Source organism: Phascolarctos cinereus, unplaced genomic scaffold (genome assembly GCF_003287225.1).
Source record: "Phascolarctos cinereus isolate Bilbo 61053 unplaced genomic scaffold, phaCin_HiC Scaffold_2;HRSCAF=192, whole genome shotgun sequence".
NCBI lineage: Eukaryota > Metazoa > Chordata > Mammalia > Diprotodontia > Phascolarctidae > Phascolarctos > Phascolarctos cinereus.
The window spans coordinates 315,656,867-315,674,862 of NW_027555625.1; the positions used below are offsets into that span (position 1 = coordinate 315,656,867).

Here is a 17,996-nt window from a genome sequence, read left to right on the forward strand (position 1 = left end):
CATCTGGTCCAACCTGGACAAGAATGTGTCCCCCAACTTTGCTGAGAAGGGGCAGCCCAGCCTTTGGTTGTACCTCCAGTAAGGACCGCACTGCCTCCCACAGAAGTCATTACACCTTTGGATGACTTTAACCATTAGCTGTTTTTCCTGACACACCATGACCAAATTTGTCCCTCTGCCACTTCTCCTCACCATTCCAAATTTTGCTCTCTAGAGAGGAGGGGGTTGGTCATCCTCTAGGGAAAGGGACTGAGCCAGGGCCAAGCTGGGGTCTGTGTGTGCAGGAGACTGAGAATTCTTGTTTCCAACTCTTCCAGGTATTAAGGCTGATGATGTTCTCTGTGCTCTCTGTGGTCCTTTTCTTTGGGTTGTTGACTCCATCACAAGGGCTACTAGAATCAGTCGGAACGATTGCACGGCTTGATAAAGATGAACTGGCATCAGGTGAGTTTTGCTCATGAACCTCATATTTGTGTTAGGTATCTGGGCACTGGGTTTGTCTATAATCCTTAGCAGATTATAGAGTGTTTTCCTTGAGGTAGCCCTGTGAGGTAACTGGCATCCATATCATTATGTCCATTTACAAAGGGGGAAACTGAAGCTCAGAGAGGAAAAGTTTCTTGCCCAAGATCACACAGCTAGCGAGGAGTGGAGTGGTTACTAGAGCCTAGGACTCCTGGCTCTCATTCTGGTATTGTTTCCACTCCATCAGACAACCTCTGTAAATGTGTATCAAGAGAAACCTTGAAGGAGAAAAGAAATCCTAGGACCAGAGAACAGCTCTTTAAGAGGGAGCTCAGAAGATGTTTAGCCCAATCTGTACTTAAAGCATGGGACCATGATTCAGAAGACCTGGTTTCTGTTTCTGGTTCTGCCACTACCTTGATGTGAGACCTTGAACAAGTCTCTTTCTTTCTGGGACTCACTTTTCTTTTCTGAAAAACTAAGGGATTGGATTTTAGAAAATGAGGGAAGTGGTAGCCCCTCCCTGTTCTCTGCCCTGGTCAGACTCCACCTGGACTAGCACAGCCATATCAGGTCATCACATTATTTTATTTTATTTTATTTTTAGGCAATTGGGGTTAAGTGACTTGCCCAGGATCACACAGCTAGCAAGTGGCAAGTGTTTGGTCTAGGGCTGGATTTGAACTCGGGTTCTCCTGACTTCAGGGCTGGTGCTCTATCCACTGCCCCACCTAGCTGCCTCCTGGCCATCACATTTTAAAAAGGACAATGAGAAATTGGAGTACATCCAGTGACCAGAACGGTGAGAGTGCTAGGGATTGTGTTATGAAATGATTAACTTAAAGTACTTGGGATGTTTAATTTGGAGAAGAGAAGACTCAGGGCAGACCTGATAGCTGCTGTCAAATAGCTGAGGGGTTGTCATGAGGCAAAAGCCCTAGAGGGCAGAGCTGGGCACACTGGATGGAAAATTTAGGGAGATGGACAGAAGAAAGGAGGCAGCCAGGTGACCCAGTCAATGGAGTGCTGGTCCTGGAGTCAGAAAGACCTGAGTTCAAATCCTGCCTCAGACACTCACTGTCACTGTGACCCTGGGCAAGTCATTTAACTTCTGTTGGCTTTAATTCACTGGAGAAGAAAATGGCAAACCATGCCAGTAGTTTTGTCAAGAAAACCATACACGAGGTCACGAAGACATGACTGAATAACAACAAGCACACGGAAGATAATTCTTCATAACAATTTGAACTGTCCAAAAGTGTAATGGGACTTCTCAGGGAGTGGTGGGCTCCCCGTCACTAGGTATCTTCAAGAAGATGCTGGATGACTGTTGTCAGAGATTTTGTGATCAGTCCAAGGTTTGACTAAGTGACTGTGGAGGTTCCTTTCAACTCAGGGATTCCATAATTCTTTTTAAAAAAGTTTCACTGTTACTTTAAAAATTTCTGATTTCCCCATCCTAGCCTGCTCCGTAAGAGCGTCTCTTGGGACATAGAAATGTATTTAAACAAACCAATAGGAGGGAGGTTTGTTTCTCTGTCAGTCTGGTGGAGCCAAAACTGTTGCTTTTACATTACTCTAACTATTGTATAAATTGATGTCTTGTTTCTTTTTATATCATTCAGCACCATCTCCTCAAGTTTCTCGGAATAATTCACACTTATTTCTTATAGAGTAATAATACAGTCTAACATTCTACTATATTAATAAACCACAATTTGTTGTCAGTTGCCAGATGATAGGCACCCACTTGGTTTTCAGTTGTTTTGCTACCACAAAAAATATTGCTATAATTTTTTTTTTTAATATCTGGGACTTTTCCCTATGTCTTTGACCTTTTCTTAGTAGATACCCATTAGTGGTATCATTGGGTCAGAGATTATATGCAGTGTAGTGGATTTCCTTGCATAGTTCCAAAATGTTTATAGAATGACTGGACCAATTCACAGCTCCCCCAACAAAGAATGCCTTCTCTTACCACAGCACTTCCAACATTTTATTAATTCCAATTTGCATCATCTTTGCCAATCTTGTGGGTGTAAGGCAAAACCTCAGAGCTATTTTAATTTGTGATAGATTGCATCTCTTTTGAAAACTACCTGTTCATATCTTTGACCACCTATCTATTAAGAGATGGGGATTCTGTAATTGTGTGGAGCTCTTTTCTAGTACTAACATTCTACATTTGTTGTTCTACCATTTCTTCTAGCTCTAACATTTTATGTTCTAATTTTCCTTTCAAATCTAATATTCTGTGTTCCTTGTTCTAAGATCCTTTTGGTTCTAAGCTATTTAGGTTCACTGACTCCATATCTATTTACCATACAACCAGATCACATGAGCTATGGAAAAATCCAGGGGGAGGTGGTTTCATTAGGGGGCAGCTTTCTTCGCAGGGCAATTCTCTCCCTGTCTCCCCTTATGTCTCTGCTCTTTTCAGCAGTAGACACTGCTTTTCCCCAGACTTAAAGTCTTCATTTGAAACAGTGCAAAGAGTCTCTCAAGAGGAACAATGTGGAAAAAGTGGGGCCAGAAGGATGTGGAAATATAGAACAGGGGAAGGTACTTGAATTAGAAGAGTAGGTACAGAAGCCTTAAGAGGAAAGAAGGCTCCAATCTCCTAGTCATTGATGAATCCCTCACCCACCTGTCCCAGATGGTTAGGTTCAAGGTCACATCCTAGATATCCCTCATCCAAATGCTGAGGTTGTGTACAATTCTGGAGTTTCTCCCCTACAGCTTTCCTCTAATCTCAACCATAGTCCCATCTTCAGTCCTAGCCAGGCCTTTGTCTACTCCTAAAAAGGCAACGATATTCAAAGGCCACCTAATGATGTGTCTGGAAGCCTTGGGGAACCCTGTTCCAATCACTACAGAATGCCTGGAGTGAAGAAGGAATGAGGAGCGTGAAGAGGAGGAATATAAAATAATGTTTGGATACATTAGTAATTATTTATTACATTAGTAATACAAAGTAATAGGGAGCCACTGAAGGATTTTGAGGGGGTGGGGATACAAAATGATCAGAGCAATGTATTAGGAAGGTCAACATGGCAACATATATTGGATGGATAGGAAAGGGGAGACAGGAGAGAGGGAGACCTATGTGAGCTCCCCCAAACTTTGAGTCTCTGGAGAGATGAGCCTTCTTTGTGAGAGTCTGACCACTTCCTGGTTGGATGAGAGAGTTTTGGCTGGGTCCATTTCCGGGTTTCCTCCCCCGCTTTAAATTCAATAGATGCTCCTGTACTGGGAAGAAGTTTTTGCTCAGGGTTCCCAGACACCGAGAAGCTGAGTATGGATATCTTGTGAGAAGAATGAAGGAGAAGCCTGGGATCTGACTGAAACTCATTGGTCCCTTAAGGTTAAATACTGATTTCATTTGGAATTTCTTTTTTCTACTTCATATTATTCCAAATAATGCATCTGGCTGACTTGGACACCATGACTTTTGCTTGGGCCCAGTGACCTGAAGTGGACGATATGGTGTACTGGGAAGAATACTGGATGGGAAGAAGACCTGAGTTTGAATTCTGACTTTGTTATATCCTAGATGTGTGACCTTCAGCAGTTAATTAAGCTCTCTGGGCCTCGGTTCTTCCCTGTAAAATAAGGGAGTTGTACTAGCCAATGTCTAGAATCCCTTTTGGCTTGAAATCCTATAAAACTAAGGAAGCTGGCTATCTCTCAGGAAATGGGTATGGTGCATTTGTTCAGCCTGGAGGGGTACATAAGGGCCTAACTTTCTGTCACTCATTCCAGCCATCCAGAATTCTCTAGTGGGTGGTCCCATCCTACAGAATGTGCTGGGGACTGTCATATCCTTGAACCAAGGTCTACTTGGGTCTGGAGGGCTGCTTGGAGGAGGAGGTCTACTTGGTTATGGTGGGATAGTTGGAGCTGTGGAACAGGTCTCTGGGTGAGTCACTTTCAGTTCAATTTGATCTGTATTTATTGACAGCTTTTCCCCAAGGATTTCTTTGGGGGATTTGGGGGCGTGGCAAACAGGTTTACTCGGTAGGCTAAAAAAGATGAGACAGCAAGTTTGGCTCAGGACATAAATTGGCTGTGTGACCCTGAGGAAAATTAACCTCTTGGTGCCCCAAGCACCTCTCAACTAGTTTGCATTCCTTCTTTTGAAAACTGTCAGTTCATATCTTTGACCATTCATCTATTGGGGAATGAGGATTCTGTACTTTTGTGAAAGTCTCTTCCAGTGCTAACATTTTGCCCTGTTCTAACAACTATTCTGGTCCTAACATTCTTTGTTCTAAATTTCCTTCTAGTTCTAACATACTATCTTCTAAGCTCCCTTCCAGCTCTAAATTCTATGTTCTCAGCCCCGTCTCTATCTTCAACACTCTAGATTCTAAGGTCCCTTCCAGCTCTAACATTCTAGATTGCAAGGTACCTTCCAGTTTTAATATTCTAGATTCTAAGGTCCCTTTCAGCTCTAACATTCTATGTTCTGAGGTTCCTTCAACTCTAGCACTCTATCCTCTGAAATCCTTCTAGCTCTAACTTGCTAGCTTCTAAGTTTCCTTCTAGCTCTTACATCCTATGTTCTAAAGCCCTTTCTAGCATTACTCTTCTATGTTCTAAGCTCCCTTCCAGTTTTAACATTCTATGTTCTAAGCTCCCTTCTAGCTCTAAATTCTATGTTCTAGTCCCCCCCCATCTCCAACATTCTGGATTCTAATGTCCCTACTAGCTCTAGCATTCAGACTCTATGTTCTATGTTCTAATATTCCTTGCAGCTCTAGCACTATATTCTACGATCCTTTGGTTTGGTTTAAGGTCCTACCTCTAGTACCATTTAATTAGCATTTGGGTCTTAGATATTCTCTCTGACACCAAATTTCTCTACGATGTGATTAGATGAAATGTGACATGGAAAATTCCAGGCTGGGGCCATGTCATTGAGAAGGTACAAAGCGGGTACAAATCTACATTGGCAGAGGGGATTTTCACACCAATATTTCCTATAGGTACAAACTCACAGGAAAGAACAATCTTTTTAAAAAAGCTTGGCTCTACCTGGCAGAAAGGCAGACTGGGATGAACAGACCTGAGTTCTAGTTCCAACTTTGCCACTAACTTGCTGGTTGGCCACTTAATCTGTCAAGTATATTGGCCTAGATGGTCTTGAAGGCCTCTTTCAGCTATAAATCCCAAGGTGCTAAGGCCTGCCACCCTCTACTTTCAGGTATACTCAGGACTTCCTTTTCTATTGCAGGTGCATTCTAGAGGAAGGCTCACCTGTGGTGCCCCCATATAGGATGAACGCCTGCTCTCTCTATCACCTCACCTTCTCTGACTCATTTTCCTTCTCCTTAACTGGCAGGTTGAAGATTGAAGAGCTCACGCTCCCCACGGTATCCCTGAAGCTACTGCCAGGATTTGGGGTACAGTTAAGCCTACTGACCAAAGTTGGCCTCCATGGATCAGGGTAAATGGGATCCTCAGGAAGGGGCCATTTCTATTGACTCATGGGCATCTCACCCTTGCTTAGCAAGGCTAAGCTTCATGCTTCAGGCTGGGTGGTGGGTGGATGGCCATGGGCTCAGAGTCAGTGTGGTAGGGGCTTATTAAAGGAGTTGGGCTTAGTTAAGGGGATTGGGGCTCAGTGAATGGAGGAAGATCAGCACAGGGGACAATTGGGCTCAGGGAAGTGGATGGGGGCTAAGAGATAAATACTATACATATACAAATACGGCATAATGTCATGGAAGGTGTTCCAAACCTGAAGTTGGGAGACTTGGATACTGGCATGGGCTTTGCCCCTGACTTATGGTGTAACCTTGAATAAGTTACTTCACCTTTTGGGTTTTATATTCCAGTCTCTTGAGTCTTTTCAAAAATATTCTATGTCCTAAAGTTCTTCCTGGCTCTGACATTCTGTGTTCTGAGGCCCCTCCCGGCTCTGAATTCTGTGTTCTAAGGTTCCTCCTAGCTCTGACAGTCTGTGTTCTATACTCCTTTCAGCTTTTACATTTTAAGTTTTAACATTATGTGTTCTAACCCAGTTCTAACATTCTGTGTTCTGTATTTTAAGTTTCATTCCAGTCCTGATAGCCCATTTTCCATGAACTTTAGACACATTTATCGAGACCTAAAACATGTACACATCTGACCGTAGTCACTTGGGCGTATCTTCATCCCTTAACTGGTATGGTGTTGGTCTCCTAGCCCATTTAGGGAGGGGGACCTTTAACAGTTCCTCTCTGAATTTTCTCCCAGCTCTCTGGGGAGCCTGTTGCAAGTGGCAGCTGAGGTGAACGTGTCATCCAGGGTGGCTTTGGGGATAAGTCCCAAGGGCACACCAATCCTCATCGTGAAGAGCTGCAATACCCTTTTGGGTCATATCAGCCTGCTATCTGGGTAGGTACTGGTCAATTACTGGATAGATACTGGGATTAGTGCTTGGCTTGAGGCAGGTAAGAAAACTCCTTACTCATGTTACTCAAAACCCAAGGTCCTCTGACTCTGATCACCTCTTCTTGGGACTTGGGATTTGGACCTCTCTTGAACCTAACAGTCTCATAATTTCACCTTCCATTTATGAAATAGAACATAGGGTATCCAGGCAATTCTTGCTTATCAAATCACATTTTAAATGCCTCAGTGGTAGCTAGGTAGCACAGTGGGTAGAGAGCTGGGCCTAGAGTCAAGAAGACCTGAGTTGAAATCTAGCCTTAAACATATTAGCTATGTGGCCCTGGAAAAGTCACCAAAAAAAAAAATCTCTTTCTGCCTCAGTTTCCTCATATGTAAAATGAAGATAATAATAGTACCTATCTCCAAGGTTTATTGTGAAAATAAAGTGAAATAATATTTCTAAAACATTTTGCAAACCTTTAAGCTCTGTATTAATGCTAGCTATTATTATTTAACCCTTCTTCAGGCACTTGCTAGCTGTGTGATACTGGGCAATTAAGTCACTTAATCTCTCTTAGCTTCAGTTTCCTCAACTGTAAAATGGGGTTAATAATAGTTCCTGTTTCACTGTGTTGTTATAAGGCTCAAATAACATAACCTATGTAAGGTGATTTGCAAATCTTAAAGTATTATATACACATAAATATAGCTATTGTTATTGTTATTATATTGACATCCAGCTTTACACAGAGGCTAATCATGTCACCTCACATCTGGACAGTGCTTCACAAATGGAATCCTAGAACTTGAAAGGTAGAGACGGGACCCTGGGAGCAGGAAAGGGCCCAGGAAGAGGAAGACTAGACTTGCAGGACAAACTTCACTAATTCAGACCTGCTGATTCCCAGTTAGATGTGAGAGGTACTCCTCTACTTAGGTTACAGCTGGCACCCCACTTAGAAGGCGTGGCTCTTTATAGTTGCTGTTTAGTCATTTCAAACCTGTCTGACTCTTTGTGACCCCATTTGGGGTTTTCTTGTCAAGAATACTGGAGTGGTTTGCAATTTCCTTCTCCAGCTTATTTTACAGCTGATGATACTGAGGCAAACAGGGTCCCATAGCTAGTAAGTGTCTGGGGCCAGATTTGAACTCATGAAGATGAGCCTTCCTGATTCCAAGCCCAATGCTCTTTCCACTGTGCCACCTAGCTAGCTCTTCACAGAGGGCTCTTGAAAGTCCTAAAAACAGGATGAGATGAGGTGCTCTAACGGTAGAATTTCAGGTTTGGTGAGAGGCCATTTGGGGAGGGGTGTTTGTATGTGTGTGTGTGCAGGGGCAAAGAGGGAGAATGGTATTGGTGATGTTACTACCAACCTGATTTAGTGGGAAAGATTCCTAGGCTAGAAGTCACAAGACCTAGGTTCAATTCTGCTTCTAATTGTGTGACCTTGGGCAAATCCCTTGTCACTCCTGGGCCTGTTTCCCCATGTGTAAGAGAAGGGACTGGGACCTGATGGTCTCTCAGGTGTCTGCCAGCTCTGCCATTGTAAGTTTGGTTTAGCCCCTCTTCCTTTCATGGTGTCCCTCCCCAGTGTTCTCTGTTCCAAGCTACCCTCAGCAAGGGGTCTGAGATCCCTCACAGGGAGTCTCTTTCTCCCTGGATGGTTACTCTCCCAGGGAGACTTGCATTCTTGCATTCTCTAGTGGGGTATGTAAAGGGCCCTGTTCTCTGTTTCTGTCTCAGTAGGGGATCAATCAATCAATCAACATTTATTAAGCACCTGTTATGTACTGGATACTGTGTTAAGTGCTGGAGACACAAAAGGAGGCAAAAGACAATCCCTGCCCTCGAGGAGCTTATAGTCTAATAGATTCGAGGTCTCAGTGATCAGACTGGGGAGGAAATTATAGAGCGATAAAGAGGAGCTTTCCTGGCACCCTTAATATCCTACCTCATAAGCAGTTCCTTATTGTGCCTACTGGTAAAGGGGCCTATGGGCTGGAGGTCAGGGTAGGGAAGGATTTGCTCTATGGGTGGCTTTGGCTGGTTTCCAGCCTATGAGACCTGTGGGTTTGCATAGCTCAAGGCCCCTGGATTCGGAGTAAAAATGTGCATTCAAATCAGAGCTCTGCCATTTTCTCTCCAGCTATCTGTATGACCTTCAGCAAATTATTTAACCTCCATGGATCTCCGGTTTCCTCACCTGTGTAAGACGAGAAGTGCAGAACGAGCCTGGAACTGGGCTCAAACTTTAGTCGAACTTCAATGTGGATGTAGAGGAGGGAGGAGGGGGACTACCGAGCAGAACTGAAACTGTTTATAGGAGCCTAGATTTAGAAATGGAAGGGACCTCAGTTTACCCACCTTCATTTTACAAATGAGGAAATGGAGTCCCAAGCAAGTCGCTGAAGGTCACACAGGAAGTAGGCGGCAGTGCTAGGATTTGAACTCAGGACCTCTGACAAGTCTAGCTTTTTTTCTGCTGAATTTTTGAAGTGTGACAATGAAAACTAAAAGCAGATGTTTCAAAACGTTACTTGGACTCATTTTCACCTTTGCCAGATGACTGAACCATTAACTTGGTCACTGCAAGTCAGACAGCGCCCCCTAGTGGGCCCGGGAGAAAGGTTACAGAGAAAGACGCCTTCCTTGCTGGAGCCACATCTTGTTAGAAGCTTGGCTTTGGCTGTTTTTAATTTTTAAAATTTTACCTTTCTGGGTGAAAATGGGCACAGTTGCCTGGTGGGAGTGAGGAGACCTAGCTTCTAGTCCTGGTTCTGCTACTGACTATGTAACTTTGGGAAAGTCACTGTCCCTTTCCAGATCTCAATTCCCTCATTAGTAAAATGAGGGAGTTGGATTAGATCAGGGATGTGCTGGAGCCAGCTCAAACTGGCTTATGGGAGCTGATTGTTAAATTTTCAGTGTGAACATTAACACCTCAGAAATTGGCAAGCTACAAATCAGGGCTTGACTGATTATTTTATTGATTGCCTCGGCTTCAGAAGTTGATATTTCTCCATGTTAATAACGCAGATTGAACTTAAAAGAGTGTCAGGCTTACATTTTGTTTTTCAAAGAGCCGGTTGTTAAATGTTTATGAGAATACTGCTGGACTAGATACATTTTAGAGTTTCTTCCAACTTTGTCAGTCTACAAAAACTATATGTTCTAAAGTTCCTTTTAGCTCTGACATTTTATAGTCTATGATTCGGGTCTATGGGTTAATCAGTTTGAATAATTTGTATTTCTATGTCAACTATGAATGGTTTAGCCGTCCCAGGGAACATTAGACCTTAGCTCACTTTAAATTCACGTATCAGATGAGTCCTTATGGAATGATGATAGTGGTAGAATGTGAGGTTGTAGGGAACAACATCTCAGATCAAAGCCCTGAGCCAGTAGGTAGGGCTGTGATCGTGTGTCCCTCTCCCCATTCCCCACTCCTCCATCCCTTCCACTTTCCCATTGGTGGGGGCAGGAACTCTCAGTATCTGGGCAGAAAAACTCGGGTCATAGTCTAGGGACTGCTCAGTAAGGGAAGCAACAAGAATATTGGTATCGCTTCTGATGCCACACTAGGCTGTTGCCTCACAAATGAGACCTGATCAGTTTGGGTGGGAGGTGAGGTAGGGATGGGAGCTTCTGCATCGCACCTGAAGAAGGCAAGTGATGGGGAAGAAAGAAGCTGTGGCTGAGAGAGCTCTACACCTAGTCAGCCTGTGAGGCCCTCCGCCTCCTACCTTCTACCTCTAGACTTGTCTTTCTACGGTCCTTAACTTTCAAGGGAGTCCTGAGTGTTCACTGTAACCTGATTGTGCTGGGATACAAATATTTAGGGGAGCAAATAGCACCCCTGCTGGATCCTCTAGTTAACCAATCTACAAACATTTGTTAGACAGATTTGAACTCAGGAAGATTAGTCTTTCTAATCCACTCTATCCACTGTGCCACCTAGCTGCCCTACAAGCCTGCTATCAGCCAGGAACTCTACTAAATACTGGGGAGATTAAAAACAAGTGATACAAAATTAGAGTGCCCTCAAAGAGCTTCCATTCTAATGGGGGAGATAAATATATAGGTATATTATATATATATATATATATATATATATTAAATATACATGCACATATAAAAGTTTATGCTATATGTATACATATAAAGTAAATACATAATAGCATGTGTTTGTGTGTTGTGCATGTGTACTAACAACTAGGGGAATCAGGAAATGTTTCGTGTGGAATAGAGATTCTTAACTCGGGGTCCATGAATTTGGTTTAAAAAATGTATATAAATATACACAGAAACATATATGTATATATGTTGATAATTGTATCAATATAATTGTTTGCACTTGTAATACTATGCATTTTATTTGATGCATTTAAAAACCTTCTTTGGAGAGGGGAGTCTATCCACAGGCTTCACCAGATTGCCGAGAGGGTCCAGGACACAGAAAAGTTAAGCATCCTTGGTGGAGAAGGTGGTATTTCAGCTGAGTTTTGAAGAAAACCAGGGAATCTAAGAGGCTGACCTGAGGAGGCTGGGAGTAGGGGAATGACACACTTTCTAGGCATGGGGAGCAATCAGTCCTAAGGCATGGAGACAGATGTGGGATAGCCTGCATTAAGAACATTAAGAAGGTCCTGGTGACTGAGCCATCAATTGTGTGAAGGAGAGTAATCTGTAACAAGGTTGGAATGTCCCACACCTACCCTACCTCCCTAGAGATATCTTGTGTTTCTCACAGCCCCTAGGGTTGCCCCAGCCCCATGAGACCCCATAGTTTCACCTGGGTCTCACATCCCATAGGGAAGACCCAGTCCAGCACGTTCTATGATTAACCCTTCTGTTGCTTTGGCTTAGACTGCTGCCGGCCCCACTCTTTGGTGTGGTGGAACAGACACTCTTCAAGGTGCTGCCCAAACTGGTGAGTCTCCAAACTGGCTCTGCCAGGGTGCTGCCCTCTGACTGACCCTTGAAGTCTGGACCCTGCTGGGAAATTTATATAACTCCCTAAATGACATCCAAGTTAAGCCCTTAAATCCTTGCATCTAAAATTCCCTTATGAAAACCCTCTTCGGTAATTCCATCTGACCCTATCAGCTCCCAGCACACTTGGTAGTTTTGGCAGGAGGGGATGGAGGTGGAGGAACAAGGATGTTAATAATATTAATAATAATTATAATAATAACAGCTAGCATTTATATGGCACTTCACGGTTTGCAAAATATTTTATAATATCATTTCATTTCATTCTCACAACATCCCCAGATGGTAGGTGCTATTACAGATTTGGAAACTGAGGCAGAGGTTAAGTGACTTGCCCAGGGTCACAGAGCTAGTAAGTGTTTAAGGCCTGTTTTGAACTCAGTTCTTTCTGACTCCAGGTTCCTCATTGTACAGTTGGTAGTGACTGTTCCACCTAGCTGCCACCCCACCCCCAATATTATTTCATTTTATCCTCATAACAGCCCTGGGAGGAAGATGCTCTTATTTTCCCCATTTTATAGATAAGAAAATATTAGGCACAATATCACTGCCCCAAAATGTCTCAAGTGGTATCTTACAACCAGAGCCCTATATGGGACTCAGTCAGAGATAATTGGGGCCCTAAAAAAAAAAAAAGGTCATCCTGCCTAATGCCCACATTTTATGGTTGAGAAAACCAAGGAGCAGGGGGGTTGTGACATGAAACAAATGGTGGGTTGAGCACTTGGAGTTGGAGTCAGAAAGACCTGAAAAATCCTGCCTTAGACATTTATTACCTGTGTGACCCTGGGCAAGTCACTTAATCTCTTTCTGCCTCAGTTTCCTCAACTATTTCCTAGGATTGTTGTAAGCATCAAAGAATATATGTGTAGCACTTTGTAAGCCTTAAAATGCTGTATAAATGTTATCGTTTTTATTATTATCATCGCGATTATTATCTAAAGAATCCATGTTACAGAGAGAGCAGTTGATGCCCAGAGAGAGGTCATGTAATCACAGACCTCGAGCTGACAGGGAGCTCTGAGGCCTTCTAGTCCAACCCTCTCCAAATCCTACAATCCCAGGACTCCTGCAGCTGTGTCTTCCTTCTCTCCCATGCAGCTGTGTCCCGTCGTGGACACTGTCCTGGTGGTGGTGAATGAGTTCCTGGGCGCTGTGCTGCGTAAGTTGTGGTCACTACTCCCTCCACTTAGTTCTTCTCTGTTTCCTTCTCTATTGTCACATAAGGACTTGAGGCCACACACTTAATGTGTGGCCTTGGCCAGATTGTTTCCTCCTATAGAAAATGGGACTGATAATCTTTGTCCTGCATCTCTCACGAGGCTTTCTTTAGGCAGATCTAACAAGAGGACACACATGAAAGCACTGGGCAGCATTGGACAGATGTGAACAGATGTGTGCTATCTCCATTAATAATTACAGCTGACATTTCTAAAGAACTTGCAGCTTACTAAAGTGTCACAAGTATCCTTACGACAGCCCCTAGGTTAGGCAGGACTGACTGCCCTTTAGACATGATGACAGCTGAAGTCCAAAGAGCCCCAAGCGGCCTGCCTAAGATCACATAGGTAGTCAGCGTAGAAGCAGGATTTGAACCTGGGTTCTCTTTCTATTGTATCACCCTGCCTCTCATGCAATGAGAAACCTCACTTCTAATGCTATTTTCACTATAACACATATTAAATGCTTGAAAACATTAGACTAAGTGGAATAAAGGCCCACAGGCCAGGGCTGTAGTGGGTGGGAGAAGTTGGGCCCAGGGCTAGTTTAATAATGCTCTCTTCTCTTCCCTTTTAGGCCTTGTTCCCCTGGGTGCCCTGGGAACCGTGGAATTCACACTGGCTACCCTGCCCATCATCTCCAACCAGTATATCCAGTTGGACATCAATGTGAGTGAGCTTCCGAAGCTACTGTAAGGGGCAGCTAGAGCACCAGTCTTGAAGTCAGGAGGACCTGAGTTCAAATCCGACCTCAGACCAAACACTTGACCCTTACTAGCTGTGTGAGCCCTAGGCAAGTCACTTAACCCCAAATTGCCTAAAATACAAAACCAAACAACAACAAAAAGAGACGCTACTGTAAAACATCATCTAAGTGAGAATAGTGAATGGCTCACCTTTTACGTTTTGCAAAGGTGGGGGCCTTGGAGCTGTTGCAGGCCACTCTCCAGCTATCTAGATGCTTCTTAGAGAAAACTCAGATGTGGGTGCCTGGGTAGGAGAGTGGGGCTCATGGCAGCTTTTACTGAAAGAACAGCTTTCAGACCTAAAACAGGACTGAAGAGTCATCTGGGCCAACCTGTACCTACATAGGAAGCCTGTCCCTAGTTTCCTTGAGAAGCAGGCATTCAAGCTCTGTCTGCACTCCCCCTTCTGTCTCCTTCCTCTTTCCCTATAGGAAGCTTGTTACTGCCTGGGCAGCCCATTCTGTTGAGGAATAGCTCTGGCTTTTTGAAAATTCTGCCTCATATTGACGTCTGCCCTCCTGTAACTTCCAGCTGCTGGTCCTAGTCCTACTCTCTGGGACCCAACAAACCATGTCTAACCCCTCTTCCCCATGGTAGCTGCTCAGAGGTTTGACAACAGCTTTTCATCTTTTCTAGTGTACCCTCCTTCAGGGTAGGGACTCCCCTAGTTCCAGTTCTTTAGGGTCCATTGGTGTCATGCCTGGACATGGGTGTCAAGGCAGGGTCTATGTGGGGAGTTGGGGGATATGGGCTGGAAGCCAATATCTAAGGTCAGAATCATACCCTTTCCTGCTTTCTCCACCCCGCCCTGCAACCTGCCCCCAGTCTCTGGTTAAGAGTGCAGCTGGTAACGTGATCGACTTCCCTGAGCCCCCAAAGCCCATCAAGATGCCCCTACAGGAGGATCATACCTCGCAAGTGGCAGTGCCATTGTACCTCTTCAATACTGTATTTGGACTCCTTCAGACCAATGGGGCCCTGGACATTGACATCACACCCGAACTGGTGAGTGACAGGGGGCTAGAACTTGCTACAGCTATAGAGATGCCAGCATTGGGAATGGTCTTCCCTGTGGGGCTCAGACATCCCGGCCTACTGCCATTGCAGCAGAGAAGTTGGAGCCTTTTTCCAATTTTGCTGACCACACATGTTGAGTTTAGAGGTCCTGGATCCAAATCCCAGCTTTGCCACTCAATCTATGTGGCCTCGACCGAGTCATTTAGACTTAACCTCTCTGGCCTCAGTTTTCTCGTCTGTAAAATGAGGGAATTGAACCAGATAATCCCTAAAGTTTCTTCCAACCCCGAATCCATGATTGGCCTACTTTTCATATTCTCCTTTCAGTCTGGGCTGGTATTTGTCTTGAAAGGAACATGGGAGCTAGTGAGGTATGGGAGAAAAATCCTTAGATTCAGAGAAAGTCCAAGGTTCAAGCCCCAGCTCTGCCACTAACTTGCTGTGTGACCTTGGGCAAGTCAAATTCACTTTTCTGGATCTTAGTTTCCTCCACTCTGAAACGAGCATAATCATTCCATCATAGGATTGTGGTAAGGAAAGTGTATTGGGGAACCTTTTGAGAATGCTCTAGATGTAGACAATGTGGGCTATTTCCCTTTCTGAAACTCAGTTCCTTCATATATTAAAGGCACATATTAAGCCCAGTTTCTGGGTGAAATATGAAAAAGTGCTTTGAAAAACTGATAAAGGAAGCTAATTGGTGAAGTGAACGGTGGGCTTGACTTGGAATAGTAAGACATAAGTTCAAATCCAGCCTCAGATACTTACTAGCTATGTGACCCTGGACAAGTCACTTAACTGCCTTCTGCCTCAGTTTTCTCATCTGCAAAATGGGCTAATCATAGTATCTATCTCCCAGGATTGTTGTAAGGATCAAATGAGATAATATTTGTAAAATATTTTCAAATCTTAAACTGCTATATAAATGATATATATATGTGACATATAAATTATAAATTATATATGTACAGAAACATATGTTTATACACATTATGCATACACATATATAAATAATATTTAATTTTCATATATATCTATCCATATACATATGTTTATGAAGAATTACTCCAGGAGAAGGAGAAGCAAGGAAATGGCCCTGTAGGCCACTGACATTTCGCAATGCTTGTGTCCCCTCTACCTAGCCCCATCCTCCCAACACCATTTCAAGGTCTCTAGCCAAGCCATGCATGACTTTTCTCCTCTAATTGGTTGTGTCTGGTCCTGGTACAGGTTCCTAGCAGGGTCCCCCTGACAACCACGGCTTTGGCAGAACTGCTTCCCAAGGTAAGTGAAGTTGTCACATCTGCATATTAATTGGATCATATTAATGGGAAAGTGAAGCATTATTAAAATGAAGCATATTAATGGGATAGATAAGTAGTTTTGGACTTCACTTTAGGCTGAATGGGGCCCACCCTACTTGATATGACTGTAGGAATTAGAGCTGTAATTAGGGCCAGGCTGTGAGGGGTTTGTCCAGAGGCCAATATCTTTAGGGGAAGGTATTTCCTCCTTGCTGCATCCAAGAGACTGAGTTTCCCTTTGGCCTTTGTACTTTCAGGAGTTGAGGGAAAGATGAGCCTGGGAGACGGTGAGAGTGGACAGTCAAGGGCTAGTGTAGGTCACAGGAGGGGGGATGGGAAGGCAGGTGTCCCTTTTTTTCTCCTCACAACTGCACCCTAGGTTGGATTGTCTCTCCTAGGGCCCAACTGCCTCCCCCTCCCCAATCTCAGGAAGGTGTTGACTGGTCCAATTCCCTTCCTTCACTTGAATTTGCCCTAGGTGATGGGATACATAGTTAAGGCTCTGACCAGGATCCAAGGAAGGTCAGAGACTTGTGTTCTTTCTGTTTCTGGGTTTGCCATTAATGAGCTATGTGATCTTGAACAAGTAATTTCTTATCTTCGGGCCTCAGTTTCTTTTTTTTGTACAATGAGGGAGTTAGACTAGTCAGGGGTGAGGAGCCCGTGGCCTTCTAGGTCCTCAAGTGCAGTCCTTTGACAGTCAAAAGAGGACATAGAGGGCCATATGTGGCCTCAAGTCTGCAGGTTCCCCACCCCTGGACTAGGTCGTCTCCAAGGCACTCCTTATTGAAACCATTCAAAATTCATGTTCAGATATATCTGACTGATACCATATCCTTTCTTGAAAACAAGCTTTCACAGAGTGAAAGTCTGAGGCCACAGTTGGCTGGAAGGGGACTTAGGGAAGAATGAGGGCACTAAAGATTGTTTAAATCATTTAGCAAACTGATTTAGTAACTTCAATATGCAGGGCCCTGCGCTTGGTGCTAGGGATGTAAAGATAGATGGAACACAGAGACTTCTCCAGGGGTTTACAGATGAATGACATGGGTGGGAAGGGAAGAAGGTGAGGGAAGGAGGTGTGTATAGAAATAACTGTTCTTCAGGGAAGTGTGAGTTAAGTGCAAAGTAGAAAGTGAGAGAAAGTGTGGGCAAAGGGCTCTGAGATTTTTCTGGAGGGAGAGACCATATTTGAGCCCCATCCTATTCAATTCATTTAATTCCAACACATTTTAAGCCCTGTGAAGAGCACAGTGCTAGTAGCCACTGGGAATCAGCTACAAGGACAACTACAATAAGAGCCTGCATTTCCATAGAGCTTTAAAAGTTTGTGAAGCCCCTTAAATATGGTATTTCATGTGATCTCCTGTGAAAGTCCGATCTTCAAGGAACCAATTACATTCATCAGGTATATAGATACATATACAGATAAGTATGGGTATGGTTGGGGAAGAGAAGAGTACAAGCAGCAAACATTTATTAATCACCTACTGTTGTTCAGTCTTGTCCAATTCCTTATGACCCTGTGGATCACAGCACGCCAGTACTGTTCGTGAGGTTTCCTTGGCAAAGATACTAGAGTGGTTTGCCATTTCCTTTTCTAGCTCATTGTGCAGATGAGGAACTGAGGCAACCAGAGGTTAAATGACTTGCCTAGGGTCACACAAACTATTAAGTGTCCGAGGCCGGATTTGAACTTAGGTGTTTCTGACTCTATGGACAGCTAGATGGTGCAGTGGATAGACCGCTGGGCCTGGAGTCAGGAAGACTCATCTTCTTGAGTTCAAAATCTGGCCTCAGGTACTAATTAGCTATGTAACCTTGGGCAAGTCATTTAACACTGTTTGCCTCAGTTTCCTCATCTGTAAAATGA

At 43.9% G+C, this 17,996-nt stretch overlaps 1 protein-coding gene across 1 annotated transcript in view; it reads left to right on the top strand.

The window, feature by feature from the left end:
• The first annotated feature begins 329 nt into the window (after positions 1 to 329).
• BPIFB3 (BPI fold containing family B member 3) overlaps positions 330 to 17,996 on the top strand; it is a 33,133-nt gene continuing 15,466 nt past the window's right edge. Inside the window, exons 1-9 of the mRNA XM_020990535.2 lie at positions 330 to 444; positions 4,228 to 4,384; positions 5,810 to 5,914; positions 6,706 to 6,846; positions 11,711 to 11,774; positions 12,938 to 12,998; positions 13,634 to 13,725; positions 14,628 to 14,807; positions 16,050 to 16,103. Coding sequence (XP_020846194.1) covers positions 330 to 444; positions 4,228 to 4,384; positions 5,810 to 5,914; positions 6,706 to 6,846; positions 11,711 to 11,774; positions 12,938 to 12,998; positions 13,634 to 13,725; positions 14,628 to 14,807; positions 16,050 to 16,103 — 969 coding nt within the window. The remainder of the gene's footprint in view (positions 445 to 4,227; positions 4,385 to 5,809; positions 5,915 to 6,705; positions 6,847 to 11,710; positions 11,775 to 12,937; positions 12,999 to 13,633; positions 13,726 to 14,627; positions 14,808 to 16,049; positions 16,104 to 17,996) is intronic.